The sequence below is a fragment of the Staurois parvus genome, unplaced genomic scaffold (genome assembly GCF_062004578.1).
Source record: "Staurois parvus isolate SC_StPar_1 unplaced genomic scaffold, SC_StPar_1.0 ptg000011l, whole genome shotgun sequence".
In the NCBI taxonomy this organism is placed as follows: Eukaryota; Metazoa; Chordata; class Amphibia; order Anura; family Ranidae; genus Staurois; species Staurois parvus.
The window spans coordinates 3,223,061-3,240,415 of record NW_028317807.1 but is presented as its reverse complement, the minus strand read 5'-3'; the positions used below and the strand labels follow the sequence as shown (position 1 = coordinate 3,240,415).

Below are 17,355 nucleotides of genomic sequence, written 5' to 3'. Positions count from 1 at the left end.
AGTCTCACCTAGTCATTTTAAGAATAACACACTTCCTGTCCTTTCATAAATACGCTAATTTCCACACTGTAGCCATGGAAAGATGCATGGTCGTTACACAGGTTGGACATCAAATATGTTTACCTTTGTTCAGTTGCTACATGATGAATTGATTAGTAGTTTTACACCAGTTGTGCTGTCTTTGCAGCCCTGAGAAGAAATGTGTACATTACATATCTGGCAAGGTCAGTTGTTATTTTCTCTGCTTGCTGAAAATGTTTTTCGGTTTAGCTAGGCTTTAAAACTGAGGTTATGGAGTGCGCATGCGCGGCCGGCGGGATCGCATGTCTCGGCGATAGCTCCGCACACCCCCTGCACCAATAATAGCCCATACACAGGCACCGTAGCAGTGCAGCTGCCGGGACTTCCCCCAGACCTTACCGGACCCTGAGGTACCCTCATCATGCCTGGGAATGCGGCGGGAAAGAGCTGCGGAGGCTCTCAATTAACGATCCCTGCAGAGAAGGGAGGATCTAAGATGGCACCCGCGGCCCCTGCTACCTCCTCTGCTACATATAAGGCAGCACCTCTCCCCCAGAGGGGGAAATCGGGCTCTTCATCCCTCACTGGCCAGGATCGGGCCATGGCAGCTTCGCTGGCTGGGGTGAGTGAATCTCTGCAGCCCCCCAGTCACCTTCCAGCCCTGCACTACCTGAGTCCCAGGTTTCGGCCGACTCCTTAGGCCATGATTCCCCTGCCTCCTCTCCACTGAGTAGTGAGATAGCGGCCATCTTCTCCAGCCAGAACAGCGGCCCAGAACCTGTAGATGACAGCCCTGCTCACTCGCCAGCAATTCCTCCTGATCTGCCACAATACTCCGGTGATGTAACCTTAATAGCTCGGTTCGCTGATTTACTACAACGCGAACTGGATAGAGCTACTTCAAAATTGACGGCTGACCTTACACAGGATTTTCAGGAATTCGGCCAACGCCTGGACAGTATTGAGTCTAAGGTGGATGCGACAGTCCATAGTGTATCCCAAAATTCCAACATGATTACCGACTTGCAGGATCGCCTGGAGGAAGCTTACTCAAAAATTGATGATTTGGAAAATCGGGCTAGGCGCTACAATTTCCGCATTCGAGGACTCCCTGAGTCAGTTAAAGATCTCACTAGCCGCGCACAAACCCTCATGCGGTCTGCGTTGCCCGATTTCAATGATCTTCACACTGAGATTGATCGAATTCATAGAGCATTGATTCCCCCTAGACAAGGTGGGCCTCCTAGGGATGTCATCATAAAGCCTCACTTTTTCCAGGTCAAGGAAGCGGTAATGAAATATGGTAGGGAGACTCCGGACCTGGAGTTTGCGGGACATAAGATTCAAATCTTTGCGGATGTCTCTCCAACCACCATCCAGAAACAGCGCTCTCTTAAGCCGCTGCTTTCCCACTTAGTGCAGAGGGAAATCCAGTATCACTAGGCCTACCCCTTTTGCCTACAATTCACAGTTAATGGAAAGCCCTATGGGTTCTCTACATTCCAGGATGGCCTGGACTTGTTACTTCAATTGGGCATTATCTCCCGTAGTCCTACATCTCCTTCTTCAGCACGATTGGCTTCTTGACCTCCTCCGCTTTCACCATTGTGGACTACTCCAACTTCTAAGCAGAGGGGGTCACGGAAATCGCTTGAGAAGACTTCTTGAATTCGCATCTTCTATTTTGGGTTGTTTTTTTTTTCTGTGATTCCTGATTAGTGGTGGCTTCTCCGTGGCTCCTTGGGAACATTGGCTGCTATTGTGGGAGGATTGGCGGGGGGAGGGGTGGGGACCTTGGGGTTACCCCACATATGCCTGTTGATTGCGGCAACGGAGGGTTCAGTTGTTTTGTCTGTACTAAGTTTTGATATATTATTGATGGGTTACTGTTATTGTTGGTGCTAGGGCGTGTCTATGTGCCCTCGTCATTTGGAAGACTCTTCCCCGAGTTAATATCTCTGGGTAGATCCATTCCACTACAGGGCTATAGCTCTGTTACTATTGGTACACTGTTTGATTTGTCTTTATTATATTGTTGTGTGTACCACCATTGGTTCATTTGACATGAGGATTTTTATACTCCGAATGTCTCCTCTTCTTTCTCTCTCTTTTTCCCTCCCCCCCCCTTTTTTTTCCCTCTCTTCTCCCTGGGGTCAGCTGGCAACATATGTGGACTCCTCGGACCATTTTCATGCTCCCAGAACAGATGGTTCCTATTTTGTATAGTTCCCTGATTTTCGATTATGTCTTCCCTACTGTCACCTAGCAGAGCTAATCGTCTGCTTTCTCACAACGTTCAGGGGCTCAATTCCCCCTCCAAACGTATAAAGGCCTTTAACTCATACCGCTCTTTTGGGGCGGACATGGTTGCTTTGCAGGAGACACATTTTCCCCCTTCATTCTCCCCACGACATGTTCATAAGGATTATCCTGTCTGTTATTTTGCTAACGCTACCGAAAAGAAAAGGGGGGTTGCCCTTTGCTTGTCTCGCCGTTTGTCCTTTACTGAATCTAAAATTATCCGGGACAGGGAGGGGCGGTATCTTCTGATAAAAGGCCACTTGGGGGGACACTTACTCACTTTTCTAATCTACTACACTCCGAATACCAACCAGGTAGAATTTTTTCAGTCCTTATTAAGCTCTATGGCTAAGGAATTTGAAGGTGATGTTATTTTGGCCGGTGACTCTAATTTAGCATTAGATCAGATTTTGGATTGTTCCCAAACCGCCATGCTTCGGCCCCCTTCTAGGCAGAGCCGTAAGCTGGCCCAACTACTGTATCGTTACGACTTTGTCGATGCTTGGAGAGAAGCTAACCCGACTTCTCGAGATTACTCCCATTATTCTAGGGCCCATAATTGTTATTCTCGCATTGACCATATATTTCTTCATACACATTCACTCCCCAGACTCCTCACTGCTAAAATTCTCTCCACGCCTTGGTCTAACCACGACCCAATTTCTATTCAATTGTCCTCCTGGACACTTGGTAAGATGGCCTATTGCTGGCGTCTTAATGACTCCATTTTGGGTAACCCCTCCTATTGTCAGGACATCTCCTCACACTTACAAGCGTACTTTGAACTTAATAAAGCGGAGGATACGAACCCGGCGATTAACTGGGCAGCCCATAAGGCCTCAGTTAGGGGGTTTATTGTTCAACTCTCCTCACAAATTAAAAAAGCCCGCAACGACCTACTAGCCACCAAAACCCAATCCTATACAGACTTGGTTGCCCAGCATAAGCGAAATCCCGGTCCAGACCTGCTGCTTAAACTTGACCAGACCCGATTGGAACTAAATCTCTGCCTTACTACTACGGCTGACAAACAGTTACGATGGTTTAACCATACATTTTTTACTTGCAGAGATAGATCCGGCACCTTATTGGCACGCATGTTGACTCCCAGACATTCCCAGACGGCTCTCCCTAAACTCAGATTGGATAATGGAAAGTTATCTCAAGACCCTGGTAAGATCCTCCACAAATTTCATTCTTTTTACACTAAACTATATAGCTCGCCTCATGAGATGCTTCTTCGTCTCTCGATGCCTTTTTGAGCTCTGTTCCGCTTCCTTCTCTCCAGGATGCTCATAGGGAGTTGATGGAAAGGCCTATTCCGTGCAAAGAAATTGGGAGTGCCATGAAATCCCTTGCCCCTCATAAAGCCCCGGGACCAGATGGTCTTCCTCATAACTATTATAAAGTTTTTGCTGATGTCCTGATTTCCCATATGGCTCTCTACTTTAACTATTTACGGGATGGGGGGCGGGTGCTCCCTGACGAAAACAAGGCATTTATCAGTGTAGTCCAAACCTCTTAAGGACGCTTCTATAGTTTCTAATTATTGGCCTATATCCTTAATCAATTGTGATTTAAAGACTCTTACTAAAATCCTGTCCTTACGCCTCCATAAATTTTTGGCTCTGTATATTCATGATGATCAGTCAGGATTCATCAGCGGTCGACAAACATCAGATCAAATTCGCCGGACTTTAGCCCTGTTGTCAGCTGTACAATCCAATTGGGACCAATCCTCACAGAGGGAAATCCTATTATTATCATTGGATATTCATAAAGCGTTTGACAGTCTATCTTGGGACTATTTATTTAGGATGTTGGACAAGTTTGGGTTTGGTCCTTATTTCACGACATTATTGCGGGCTCTATATTCTAATCCGTCAGCTCAAGTTTCTATTCGCGGACATAAATCAGCCTCCCTTTCAATAGAGCGAGGAACTAGAGAGGGCTATCCTCTTTCTCCACTACTATTTGCCTTGGCTATGGAACCACTTGCTATTGCTATCCACTCTGATCCCACCATCTCGGGCATCCGCTGCGGTCAGTGGGACCATAAATGCGACCTATTTGGTGATGATGTCCTTATGTATATATCTAACCCTCGAGCTTCTTTACCTGGTCTCCTCCACCTGTTTCATTGTTTCTCTGAGGCCTCTGATTTAACACTTAATTCCTCTAAAACGATTGCCTTAAATATCTCGTTACCTGATTCGGAGGTCCATTACCTCCAGGACAATTTTGACTTCCAGTGGGCCTCTAGTTCTCTCCCCTATTTGGGGGTTCACTTCACGAACTCTATTTCAACGTTATATAAGACCAATTATCTCCCGCTCTTCAAACGACTCAAATCTGACTTACTAGAGTGGCAGGATCTCTCACTCTCCTGGTTTGATAGAATTAATTCTATTAAAATTACCTTTCTACCGAGACTATTGTATTATTTTAGGACGTTACCGATCATGGTTCCCAAGAAGGAATTGCTATTATTACAAGCAGCAGTCTCCAGATTTATTTGGAGGGGAAAATGTCCTAGGGTTAACAGGTCAACCTTGTTTTCCTTAAAGGAGCATGGCGGTTTGGGACTTCCTAATCTCTTGGCCTATTTTCAGGCGGCACAAATAGCACAGTTATCTTGCACTATGGCCAGGGGGTACGTCCCCCAGTGGGTTGGGATTGAGGCCTTATCTTGTCGTCCCTATGCTATTGGTGCTCTCATGTGGGTTCCTAGTCGTTTGCGTCCTCCTATTCTGTGTTCTACGTTGTCCTATTCGTTGACGGTTTGGGATAGATGGTGAGCTCGCAAACCATTCTTCATGGTGGATGAATAAGGGCTTGCTACGTATCGGAGACTACCTGGATGGGCTTCGTCCTCGTTCACTTCAGGACTTTTTGATAACGTATCAGTAACCTCCCGGGGAATTGTTTCAATACTACCAACTTATCTCTTTTATCACTAGCAAACTCAAATTACTTTCGGAACCTTGTTCACTCACTCCCTTAGAGGTCTCCTGTGGGGTAACTGGAATGATGAGGGGTCGTTTGTCCATTCTTTATGCTTCCCTTGTTGATCCACTCATGAAATTATCTTATATGACTCAATGGGAGGGGGATTTGAATCGCTCATTGGACCTGGATACTTGGCGGCAGGCGGCACATACTTTATCAAATATTTCGATCCATATGGTTCTTATCGAATCCAACTATAAAACGCTACTTCGCTGGTAACTGGTTCCTATGCGCCTTGCTAAAATGTACCCTTCTGTATCACCTAGTTGCTTCCGACGCTGTGGACAAGAGGGAACTATGTTCCATATCTGGTGGAAATGCCCGGTAGTGAACAGGTTCTGGATCCGAATGTTTAATTTTATCTATTCGGTAACAGGAACTAATATTCGTAGATCTCCGGAAGTGGCGTTATTTCATTTGCTACCCGCTGACATTCCCAAAAAATCGACTAAATTAATTTTATACCTCTTACTGGCGGCACGCATTACCATAGCTAGAAGTTGGAGACAATCACTGATTCCGATAGACGGGGTTAAGCAAAAACTTAATTGGATAATGATAAACGATAAACTTACAAGCATTGTCAATAACTATGTCTCTAGATTTGAGGTGACGTGGCAACCGTGGATCGGTTATATTTCTATATCTTAAAAGTACTGCAGCTGACCCTCCCTATCTCCTCTCCCCCTTTGGTTTCCCTCCCCCCCCCTTTTTTTTTGTCATTTTGTTTTCTTTTCTTTCTTCTTAATTCCTTTTTCTCTTCTCTTGAATTGTTTGTATACTTTTGGTGCATTTCTGTTGCATTATCTGGGTTCATTGATTAATGGGCAGTTTACTACGTGAGATGGTGTTCTTTTTACATATCACTAATGTCTAATAATGTCTAATAATGTTTTTCTTTCATATGCTTAACTGTTCTATGAATATGATTGTGCACTCCATTTCACCATGTAGGTGGCAATTGCTGCTATATTTTTGTATTCTACTGTATACCAATTTTTCAATAAAAATATTGAAGTATAAAACTGAGGTTATCAGAATGTGTAACATGGGAGAGTAAGTATCTGTAGAAAAAATGTGTGTGCGTGTATGTGCTTGGTCTTAATTGATAATTAAGGCAACTTGCACACATCTTCCACTTCGAAAAGGTTTTACCCCCTTCATGACCAGGCCATTTTTTGTTTTTTTTAGCACTGCATTACTTTAACTGGTAATTGTGTGGTCATGCAATTCTGTACTCAAACAATATACACATCATTTTTTCATACAAATAGAGTTTTCTTTCTGTGGTATTTGATCACCGCTGTTTTATTTTTCAGTTAATTGAATTTTACAAGTCGGAAGAGGAGGTGATGAAGGAACGTTCGAATGTGCGGGGATGATGGGTACCGAATGAAAAAGTGCTCCTTAATGTACATCAAATATTTAGTAATGAATTCCACCTGGCTACAACACCCAGTGAACTCTGCAACCGTCTATTGAGCACTTGTTACGTGGCGACTGAGAACTCCTCTTCTGAGACTCAAGAGAGCCAGCATTCTGTCACAGCAAATAGCATTTGTGGCTCCTGTGGTTGAGCTATTTTTCCCAGGACAAGGGACACCCTCCCCACTTATTTTCGGATGAAGCAGTAGGATTAACCCCTTGGCTGCCTCTTCACCTCCAGATATGACAGGTTAAAACAGATGCCTACTAATGTTTACTCTCTAGTGAGTGTACATCCATCCAAGGTGGTGGATTCCCTTTGTGAATATTTGCACGCATGCACTTTGCACTTGGATACATTGCATTTGATTTATATAAGGACAATTGTCTATTGATATTTGCTGATTGATATTTAATTGTATTACGGACATTATTTGATTCACTTTATTGCACTGTAGCACTGTTTGGCACGTTATCTTCTGTATATATACCTTTGATTATACAAAGTGACCTAATATATATTTTTCATATTTATTACTTCACTATTACTAGTATACAGATTGTGTGTTTATAGTACTGCACACACATATATATATATATATATATATATATATATATATATATATATATATAAATTATTCATACATTTTGGCCAAAATGTATTTTGCTGCATGTCTTTGGTATAAAATAAAATCCCCAAAAATTGTATATTAATTGGTTTGTGTGAAAGTTATAGCATCCACAAACTATAATATATATACTGGAATTTATGCAGCCATAGACACTATATATTGATTGGTTTGCATGAAAGTTACAGCATCTACAAACTATTTTATATATTTGAATTTTTGTTATTCTACTAATGGCAGTGATCAGCAACTGCGATACTGTGGCATGCAATCTGACACTAACTGTCACTGGAGGGAACTGACTAACTGCCACTGACATCACCAATGACACTAATACAATGATCAGTGACAATACTATACACTGTCACTGTACTAATGATACTGGCTGGAAAGGGGTTAACATCTAGGCTGATCAAGGGGTTAAATGTGTACCTAACTATGTGGAATGTGTGCTACTTTTACTAATAGATCTCTTTGTTTCTTATTCCTGCTTTGCAGGAATGCATACAAGTGTGCCATAAACCTGGAAGCAGACAGTGGTTTATTCTAACTTAAGAAAACTGTCAAGAAAGAAATGCTACGTATGTACACTGTGTAATATGTTGGTGCCATCTGGAAATAAATAAAAAACATTAAAGGATAAGTTTTTTACCAAAAAATAATAAATTAACATTTTTTGCAAGTAAAAAAAATGTGCATTTATTATTTTTGGTTGCAGGAGCCTGGAGACCATTGCACCAGTGATGAGCAGATCGCTGGCACCATGCAAGTCTCCTGCAGATTGGTCAGTAAATCTGCTTGCCCATAGGGGAGGTACAAGCAAGCAGGTATACTGACAGGAACAGCGCCATGGTAGTTCATTGAGAACTACGAGCTGACAACTGCTAAGGCTGTCAAAATTTGTAGTTTCTCATTAACAGAGGACTGTGAACGAGTGAAGCGGCCAGATGGGCGGTGCTCCACACGGCCACTGTTTAAAAAATTCAGGATTCATTATATGTTACACCCTGAATATAGGAGTAACATGTAAAATGTTATGAAAGGTGAACTTATCCTTTAAATCACATTCATACAATACCCACTCCTGACTGGTCTGGATCTGGTTATTACTATGGTATAACAATGATTACAATAAGCTCTTCCTTGTTTACCGTACACATTTTTTACAGAAATCAAGAGAAGAAGCTTGGATTTTACAGAATTCAAGAGAAGAAGCTTGGATTTAGGATGATACCATTTATTGGCTAACTAAATAGATTGTAGTGCAAGTTTTCAAAGCATGCTGGCCTCTTCTTCGGTCAATCTACAGTACAGTATTTTCTGGCGTATAAGACTACTTTTTATACTTAAAAATATTCACCAAAAATTTGGGGTAGTCTTATACGCGGGTATAAAATGTGAACCTTGAGTTTGTTTGGGTCAAGCTGGCTGGATGTGTGGTAATACTGTACATACAGTATACCGTGCTGAGCCCTATGACAGATTAATCTGTCAGCCTGCTGGATGTGCGGTATATACAGTATACTGCGCTGAGCCAAGCGTTTTCAAAACGTACCGGTACGTCCCTACGGTAATCAGGTCGCTGGATGCGTGTATGTACGGTAGCTGCGGCTACATACAGTATACACTGGGCCAATGACGGCGAGTGATGTATTCTACTAATGAATACAGAGCCTGCTGAGTCAGAGAGGTGGGCTGATGATGTCACAACCTCAGCCAATCCGAGCAGGTTTGTATTCATTAGTAGAATACATCGCTTGCCGTGATTGGCCCAGTGTATACTGTATACTGTATGTATCCGCAGCTCCCGTACATACACACATCCAACGATTACCGTAGGGACGTACCGGTACATTTTGAAACAGCTTGGCTCAGTATACTGTTAATACCACAGTGGTATATACTCAGTATACTGTATATACCGCACATCCAGTGGGCTGACAGATTAATCTGTCATAGGGACATTTGTTTTGAGCCAGCTTGGCTCAGCGCGGTATATTGTATGTACATTACTGCACATTTAGCGGGCTGTATATATACTGTATACTGTATGTAGCCGAAGCTACCGTATTACTGCACATCCAGCGAGCTGTATATATACTGTATGTAGCCGAAGCTACCGTATTACCGCACATCCAGTGATAACCATCTGATCTGGAATTTGATCCATATGATGACTGTCTTACAAATGTATCACAAGATGTCATTCATGAACTTATGATGTCAGAGGATGAACATGAGGATTTTGAAGGATTTTAAGTACCGGTAAGTAAAAAATCTGATGTTTTTAAATGGTGTTGCCTCGGAAGGGGGGTAGTCTTATACGGTGAGTATTAGAGATGAGCGAATTATTCAAAAATTCGGTTCGGCTGATTCGCTGAATTCGCCAATTAAATTCGCTTCGTGCCGAATATATTCGCTGCGAATTTAACTTATAAAAAGGGTGTTTCTAGGCTTCAGAGAGCCTTTATATTAGTGCAGAACACTGTACCTTTAATTTAAATGCCCTTGGAGTCTGCTGGGGAAGAGAAATAATACTGTCAGTCAGTATGACATGCAGATGAGTGCCGTCGATCTTAGAATCACCGCACACTTCACTCATTTGGGCAGTCACGGGGCCAAAACCAGAGTGTGGAGCCACAGTGTGGCGGTGGAGGCAGCAGCAATGGGAGGCCATACAGCACCCTATGACAAAATGGAACCCACCAGCAGTGTGAGGAGACCTGAAAGTGGCACATGGCAGAGTGTGGCGATGGAGACAGCAGCAATGGGAGGCCGTACAGGGACCCATGACACACTCTGGACCTGGCAGCAGCATGAGGAGGCGGTACAGGGGCCCATGACAGATTACGGGCCTGGCAGCAGCATGAGGAGTCGGTACGGGGGCCCATGGCAGATTATGGGCCTGGCAGCAGCATGAGGAGGCGGTACAGGGGCCCATGGCAGAGTGGCGGAGCGTAAGCAGCTAAAATTGAAGGCCATACAGAGGCCTATGTTAAAAAGTCCCCCCAGCAACAGCGTGGGGAGACGACTATCAAGAGTCCAATGGCAGAGTGGCGGAGCAGAAGCAGCTTCAATTGAAGGCCATACACAGGCCTAGGTTAAAAAGCGGAAGCCGTCAGCAGCGTGAGCAGACGACAGAGACACATGGCGCAGGGTGGCGGTGGATGCAGCAGTATTCGGAAGCCAAACACAGGCCTCGGTTAAAAAGCGGAAGCCGTCAGCAGCGTGAGCAGACGACAGAGGCACATGGCGCAGGGTGGCGGTGGAGGCAGCAGCAGTGGAAGGCCATACAACACCCTATCACAAAATGGAACCCACCAACAGTGTAAGGAGACCTGAAAGTGGCACATGGCGCAGGGTGGCGGTGGAGGCAGCAGTATTCGGAAGACATACACAGGACTAGTTTAAAAAGCGGAAGCCGTCAGCAGCGTGAGCAGACGACAGAGGCACATGGCGCAGGGTGGCGGTGGAGGCAGCAGTATTCGGAAGCCATACACAGGCCTAGGTTTAAAACTGGAACCCAGCAGCGTGAGCAGACGACAAAGACGCACATGGCAGAGGATGGATCTGGCAGCAGTATGAGAAGGCGGTACAGGGGCCCGTGGCACAGTGTGGTGATGGGGGCTACAGCAACTGGATGCCAGAAAGTGGCCGATAGGGCTATATACTGCATGACTACATAGGTGGTTTTTATAGTACTTTATTTTGGCCTCCCTCTCAGCAGGTGTGAAAAAGGCCACCATTTTTGAAAGGTAGCGAGGGTCCAACAAGGTGGACAGCCAAAAGTCATCCCTCTGTCTGATGGTTATTATTCGGCTGTTGCTACGCAAGCAACCGAGCATGCTATGGGCCATTTGTGCCAAGGAATGCGAGGGACTCCCTGCCTCCATCTCCACAGCATACTGCCACGGTGCGTCTGGGTCCTCTGTCTCCTCCTCCTCCTCTACCAGATGCTCCTGCTCCTCCACTCCTGTCCGCTGAGTGGAAAAACCACCCATTTCACTCAATAATTCCTGAGCACCAATGTCCTCCTCTACCTCCTCCTCTTCTTCCTGTCCTGCCCCCACAGGGGTCATGTGGCGTTGAGATCTGTGCGCCACGTCTACCGCACCCTGACCAGCCATTGTTAACAGCATTTGTTCCAGGACGTGCAACAGAGGAATGACGTCGTTCATCCCATAGTCCTGCCGACTCACGCATAGCGTGGCCTCCTCAAAGGGCCTGAGCAAGCGGCAGGTGTCACGCATGAGCTGCCAATGGCTGACATCTAAGTTACACAGGGGAGTACCTTTATCCGCTTGTAACATCAGGAAATCGGTGATGGCCTTTCGCTGTTCGTAAAGGCGGTCTAACATATGTAGGGTTGAATTCCACCTTGTTGCAACGTCGCAGATCAGGCGATGCTGTGGAATTCCGTTCTGCCGCTGCAGCTCAAGGAGGGTGTGCTTTGCGGTGTAGGAATGGCTGAAATGCATGCAAAGTTTACGTGACATTTTAAGGATGTCTTGCAGTGGGATGGTGGATTTTAGGAACCGCTTGACAACCAGATTGAACACGTGAGCCATGCATGGCGCATGGCACAACCTTCCTTGTCGCAGAGCAGACACCATGTTATTTCCGTTGTCGGTCAACATGGTTCCGATTTTCAGTTTGCGCGGAGACAGCCATCTGTCGATTTCTCTGTTCATTACACTCAGAAGTTCCTCCCCTGTGTGACTACGTTCGCCAAGGCATACCAGGTGCAGCACAGCGTGACACCGTTGCGCCCTGCACATGTGATATGCCGGTCGGGTAATGGGACTTGGCACGGGGGTGGCGGCTGAGGACACGGCGGAAGAAGAGGTGGTAGAGGCGGACATCTTTGCTGGACCAAGGACGTGCAAACGTGGAGGCAAAAGCGGCGTGACCTGTCCAAGTTGCTGGTGCGGCTGTGCCGGCACCACGTTCACCCAGTGGGCCGTAAATGACATGTACTGTCCCTGACCGTAGTTACAGCTCCACACGTCGGCGCTGCCGTGCACTTTGGCAGAGACCGACATGCTCAAAGACTGGCCCACCATCTCTTCTACATGTGAATGCAGGGCTGGCACTGCCTTTTTGGCGAAGAAATGCCGGCTTGGCACTCTCCACGGCGGCTCGGCACAAGCCATCATTTCTCGGAAAGGTGCTGAGTCCACGACTTGGAAAGGGAGGGACTGCAGCACCAGCAACTTGGACAGGAGGACATTCAGCTTCTGCACCGTCGGGTGCGTGCTCGCAAACTGTTGTCTCTTGGAAATGGATTCCAAGAAAGACTGCTGACGGAATCCGTGAAGAGGAGTAGCAGGAGAAGGAGCATCTGAACGAGCGGAAGATGCCAACGAGCGACAACTCCCCTCAGCAGAGGTGTTGGAGCCTTGACTGGCTGATAGAGGGCGATTGACGTCGGGTGATGGAGCAAGTAACGGAGCGGGTGATGGAGCGGGGGCTGGGGCAGGCAGAACCGCCGTATCTTTATCACGGTTTTCCCAGGCCACCGAATGGCGACGCTGCATATGCTGACGCAACGCTGTAGTCCCAACATTGGCCCCCTGGCCACGCTTGACTTTCTGGCCACATAGTCGACATACGGCTACGTTTACTTCCTCGGGCGGCGTGACGAAAAATTGCCACACCGCCGAGTAGGAAACTTTGCCCCCGCTACTCCTCACTGGCTGACTGCTACTTCCTCCGTGCACACCGGCACCACTACTGGCCGTGGTGGTAGGCTGCAGTGGAGCTGGTGCTCTACTCCGTGGCCGTTTGGCTCCACTGACACTGCTGCGACCCTGCTGCCTCCTGGGCAACCCACCGACTGTTTTGCTCGCTGGCAAGCTGGCACCCTCTTCTCCTGATGATGCGGAAGCAATAGCCTGATGACGACGAGGCTGCCAAGTGCGATCAGCCTCATCATCATCAATTAGGGTCTCCGCGTCACTACTAGCCCCCTCGACTGCGTGTGGGTCAGGAGACAGACCTGTCTCTAGACCGGCTACCGAGCCACTCTCCTCGCCAGTACTTCTTCGCCTGGCTGCTGAAGAGGCGGATGTCTCCCCCCGTTCCTGACCGCCCTCTGTTAGCTCTTCCTCACTGTACAGTGGGGCTGAGCCCACAGCATGCGATACTTCGCTTGGTGAGGGAACACCAAAGGACAGGGGCAGGTCGAGGACACGTGATTTCAGTGGGCTTGCTCCCGGGCCATGCCAACTAACGGTTGTGTCTGACGTACCCACCGACCGTTGGCTGTAGGTGTCAGAGGTGACCTGGGAAGAGGAAGACGACCGAGTCAACCAATCGATGACGGCAGGGTTGTCGGTGGAGACACGACCGCTGGATGACACCGGGAGCACTGGCCTCTGGCTGCGACTAGTGCTGCCTCGACCCCTTCCTCTGCTGCCACGTCTGCTCGCTCCTGAAACATTGCCTCCTCTGCCACTCCTCTGCGTGTTGTCTGACATACTCTTTAATTCAATAAGCACCCCAAAAATAAAACCGGATTTAACTCTTTGAACGTACAATAGTGGTTGTGAAGCAGAAAGTCAGTTTATTTAGCACAATCGGTCAATTGCAGCTTGCCGTTGGCTGGAAACTGTACGTTTATGTCACTGGAATGCACTAATCACCCAAAAAATATTACCGCCACCCGGCGTGTATATGGATTTAACTCTTTGAACGTACAATAGTGGTTGTGAAGCAGAAAGTCAGTTTATTTAGCACAATCGGTCAATTGCAGCTTGCCGTTGGCTGGAAACTGTACGTTTATGTCACTGGAATGCACTAATCACCCAAAAAATATTACCGCCACCCGGCGTGTAAATGGATCTAACTCTTTGAACGTACAATGGTGGTTGTGAAGCAGAAAGTCAGTTTATTGTACACAATCGGTCAATTGCAGCTTGCCGTTGGCTGGAAACTGTACGTTTCTGTCACTGGAATGCACTAATCACCCAAAAAATATTACCGCCACCCGGCGTGTAAATGGATTTAACTCTTTGAACGTACAATAGTGGTTGTGAAGCAGAAAGTCAGTTTATTTAGCACAATCGGTCAATTGCAGCTTGCCGTTGGCTGGAAACTGTACGTTTATGTCACTGGAATGCACTAATCACCCAAAAAATATTACCGCCACCCGGCGTGTAAATGGATCTAACTCTTTGAACGTACAATAGTGGTTGTGAAGCAGAAAGTCAGTTTATTGTACACAATCGGTCAATTGCAGCTTGCCGCTGGCTGGAAACTGTACGTTTATGTCACTGGAATGCACTAATCACCCAAAAAATATTACCGCCACCCGGCGTGTATATGGATTTAACTCTTTGAACGTACAATAGTGGTTGTGAAGCAGAAAGTCAGTTTATTTAGCACAATCGGTCAATTGCAGCTTGCCGTTGGCTGGAAACTGTACGTTTATGTCACTGGAATGCACTAATCACCCAAAAAATATTACCGCCACCCGGCGTGTAAATGGATCTAACTCTTTGAACGTACAATAGTGGTTGTTAAGCAGAAAGTCAGTTTATTGTACACAATCGGTCAATTGCAGCTTGCTGTTGGCTGGAAACTGTACGTTTGTGTCACTGGAATGCACTAATCACCCAAAAAATATTACCGCCAAGCCGGCGTGTAAATGGATTTAACTCTTTGAACGTACAATAGTGGTTGTGAAGCAGAAAGTCAGTTTATTTTGCACAATCGGCAAACTGCAGCACCAACTGTGCACGACAGCCACCAAAAAAAAAAGGGTGTATGTCACTTTAAATTTTCGATTCTTTGATAGCTGTGGCCCTGAGTAACGATTCTGTGTCTCTGAGTAACGATTCTGTGTCTCTGAGTAACGATTCTGTGTCCCTGAGTAACGATTCTGTGGCCCTGAGTAACGATTCTGTGTCCCTGAGTAACGATTCTGTGTCCCTGAGTAACGATTCTGTGGCCCTGAGTAACGATTCTGTGGCCCTAAAGTCTCTGTGGCCCTAACTCTGTCCCTTAATACAGACAGGTCTGTCTCTCTTGAATGACCGGAGGCTAATGGAGAATTCTAAGATGGCCGCGATTTATAGCTCCACCATTACACAGTGCTGGCTGGCTGCTGATTGGCTAATGCGATCACATGTCATGATTCATGACTCATGAATGCATTATGGGTCAGCGCGCCTTGTCTGCGCGCCTTCCCAGAGATCCCCGCCCCATCTTCTCTGTCCATTTTCTCCTGTCGCCACACATGTCGCCGCCATTTTTGGGAAAATTCGATTCGTGCATCCGAAGTTTGCTAATCTTCGGATTCGTCGCGAATCGAATTTTTCCAAATCTTCGGAACGAATTCCACTTCGTCATGTTCGATTCGCTCATCTCTAGTGAGTATAGCCCAAAACCTATGTTTTAACTGGAAAAGTATGGGGTCATCTTATACACCCAGTCGCCTTATACGCCAGAAAATATGGGTATTTATTATATCTACTTTCATAAACAGTGAACAGTGTACAACACTCTGCTTCTAAAGAAATAAATTATATCAAACTATTAAAAAAGCAACTGCTTTCATATCAGTTTTATCTTAAAATAAATAATTTTTAATTATATATGATAATTCAAGCAGACAAATTTACCCAGCACTCAAATATCTTTTTTGTTTTTGCCGAAAAACTATTGGTGGTGTAGATGGAAATAAGCAATGTGTACATACTGTGTTATTATAGGATGAATTGCATGATTTGGACCATAAAAGCTTAAACTGCCTCTGCCTCTCAATCCAGTTCGACCAATGGGATTCCTGCCAAAATAAAATTCATGACTATTAATTATACTTTCCTTCAATAAAAAATGCACAAAAGTAGCGTTCTACAGCACTTAAACATGCAGTTTATGATTTATTTTGAGATACACTCTTAATAAAGAGATATTTCATTTCTTCACTTTATGGAACATACTCCAGAATGAATAGGTTTAACTTTCTTAGATACACTTTACGTTTTCCTTCACTAGGGTGAGCTAGCAAAATGTAATAAGAAACCGTTAACAACATGAGCACATTATAGTAAAAAGAAAAAATGTTAAACTTGTATTCAAAATATATAAAAAATATATACTTACAGTGGTAGACCATCCTGTACCACATAGGTTGCACAGTAGCTTTGACGATTGACTGTTCCATCTAATGTGTTATATTTGATTTTCATCAGAGACTCCGTGGAGCTATAATAAAGGGAATTTCATGTTCATATTGTTGGTATATATTGTTTTTAAGGATTCTGAATATTTTTAAATACATATGTCTCTGGTTAGTAGAATGAGAAAAAACTAGCACAGCTGGCTAGAAAGCAAGGATTGTAACTCCACTAATAACGGGAGGTGGAGTAAGAAGGGATCATTAACCTATGTGGTTTTTTTTCTCATCTTTCTCCTTTTAGTATGAGTTACTTCATGGCTGAGACAACAGTCTTCTTTGTGCTTAACACTATATAATTGAAAAGGAAATGTAAGTGGATGGAACCTTGAACTGGGACCAAGTAAGACTTTAAAGGGGAGGAATGATATAAAGAAGATAAAATGATATATGCATCTGGGTTATTTTTTACTAAAAGAATAGATATGTATTGTAAAGTGAACATTTACTGAGCTTAGCAAATAAGGTAATATGTTTGCTTCAATAAAAAAAAAAAATCAGATTTAAAAAAATGTACCCCAAACATGACTGGGTATTGAAAATAAACAGAATTTCACCTTATTTAGTATTTCATTTGTAAAAACATATACTCTTCATATTGGATAGTTATGTTGATACCAGCTTCTACTAGTACATCAACCCAGAAGGTTTTCAAAAATGAATTTAGGGACATTTTCAACAAAAAAAAAAGCAAAGACCACCGTAATTTTCTTCGCATAAAAAATAATTTCAAACGTTTCATTTTTTGGCACCATATTTTCTTAATTGTTTTGCATGCAGGTTTTTAGA

At 44.9% G+C, this 17,355-nt stretch overlaps 1 protein-coding gene across 5 annotated transcripts in view; it reads right to left on the bottom strand.

The window, feature by feature from the left end:
* The window catches only part of TRPM2 (transient receptor potential cation channel subfamily M member 2), a 211,715-nt gene that overhangs the window by 24,477 nt on the left and 169,883 nt on the right, over window positions 1–17,355 (bottom strand). For all 5 annotated transcript variants that reach the window (XM_089670093.1, XM_089670113.1, XM_089670102.1 and 2 more), the window contains 2 exons: window positions 16,494–16,595; window positions 16,087–16,173 (listed from right to left, as the gene is read on the bottom strand). In XM_089670093.1, coding sequence (XP_089526219.1) covers window positions 16,087–16,173; window positions 16,494–16,595 — 189 coding nt within the window. Of the gene's footprint in view, window positions 1–16,086; window positions 16,174–16,493; window positions 16,596–17,355 lie in introns of those variants that run through there.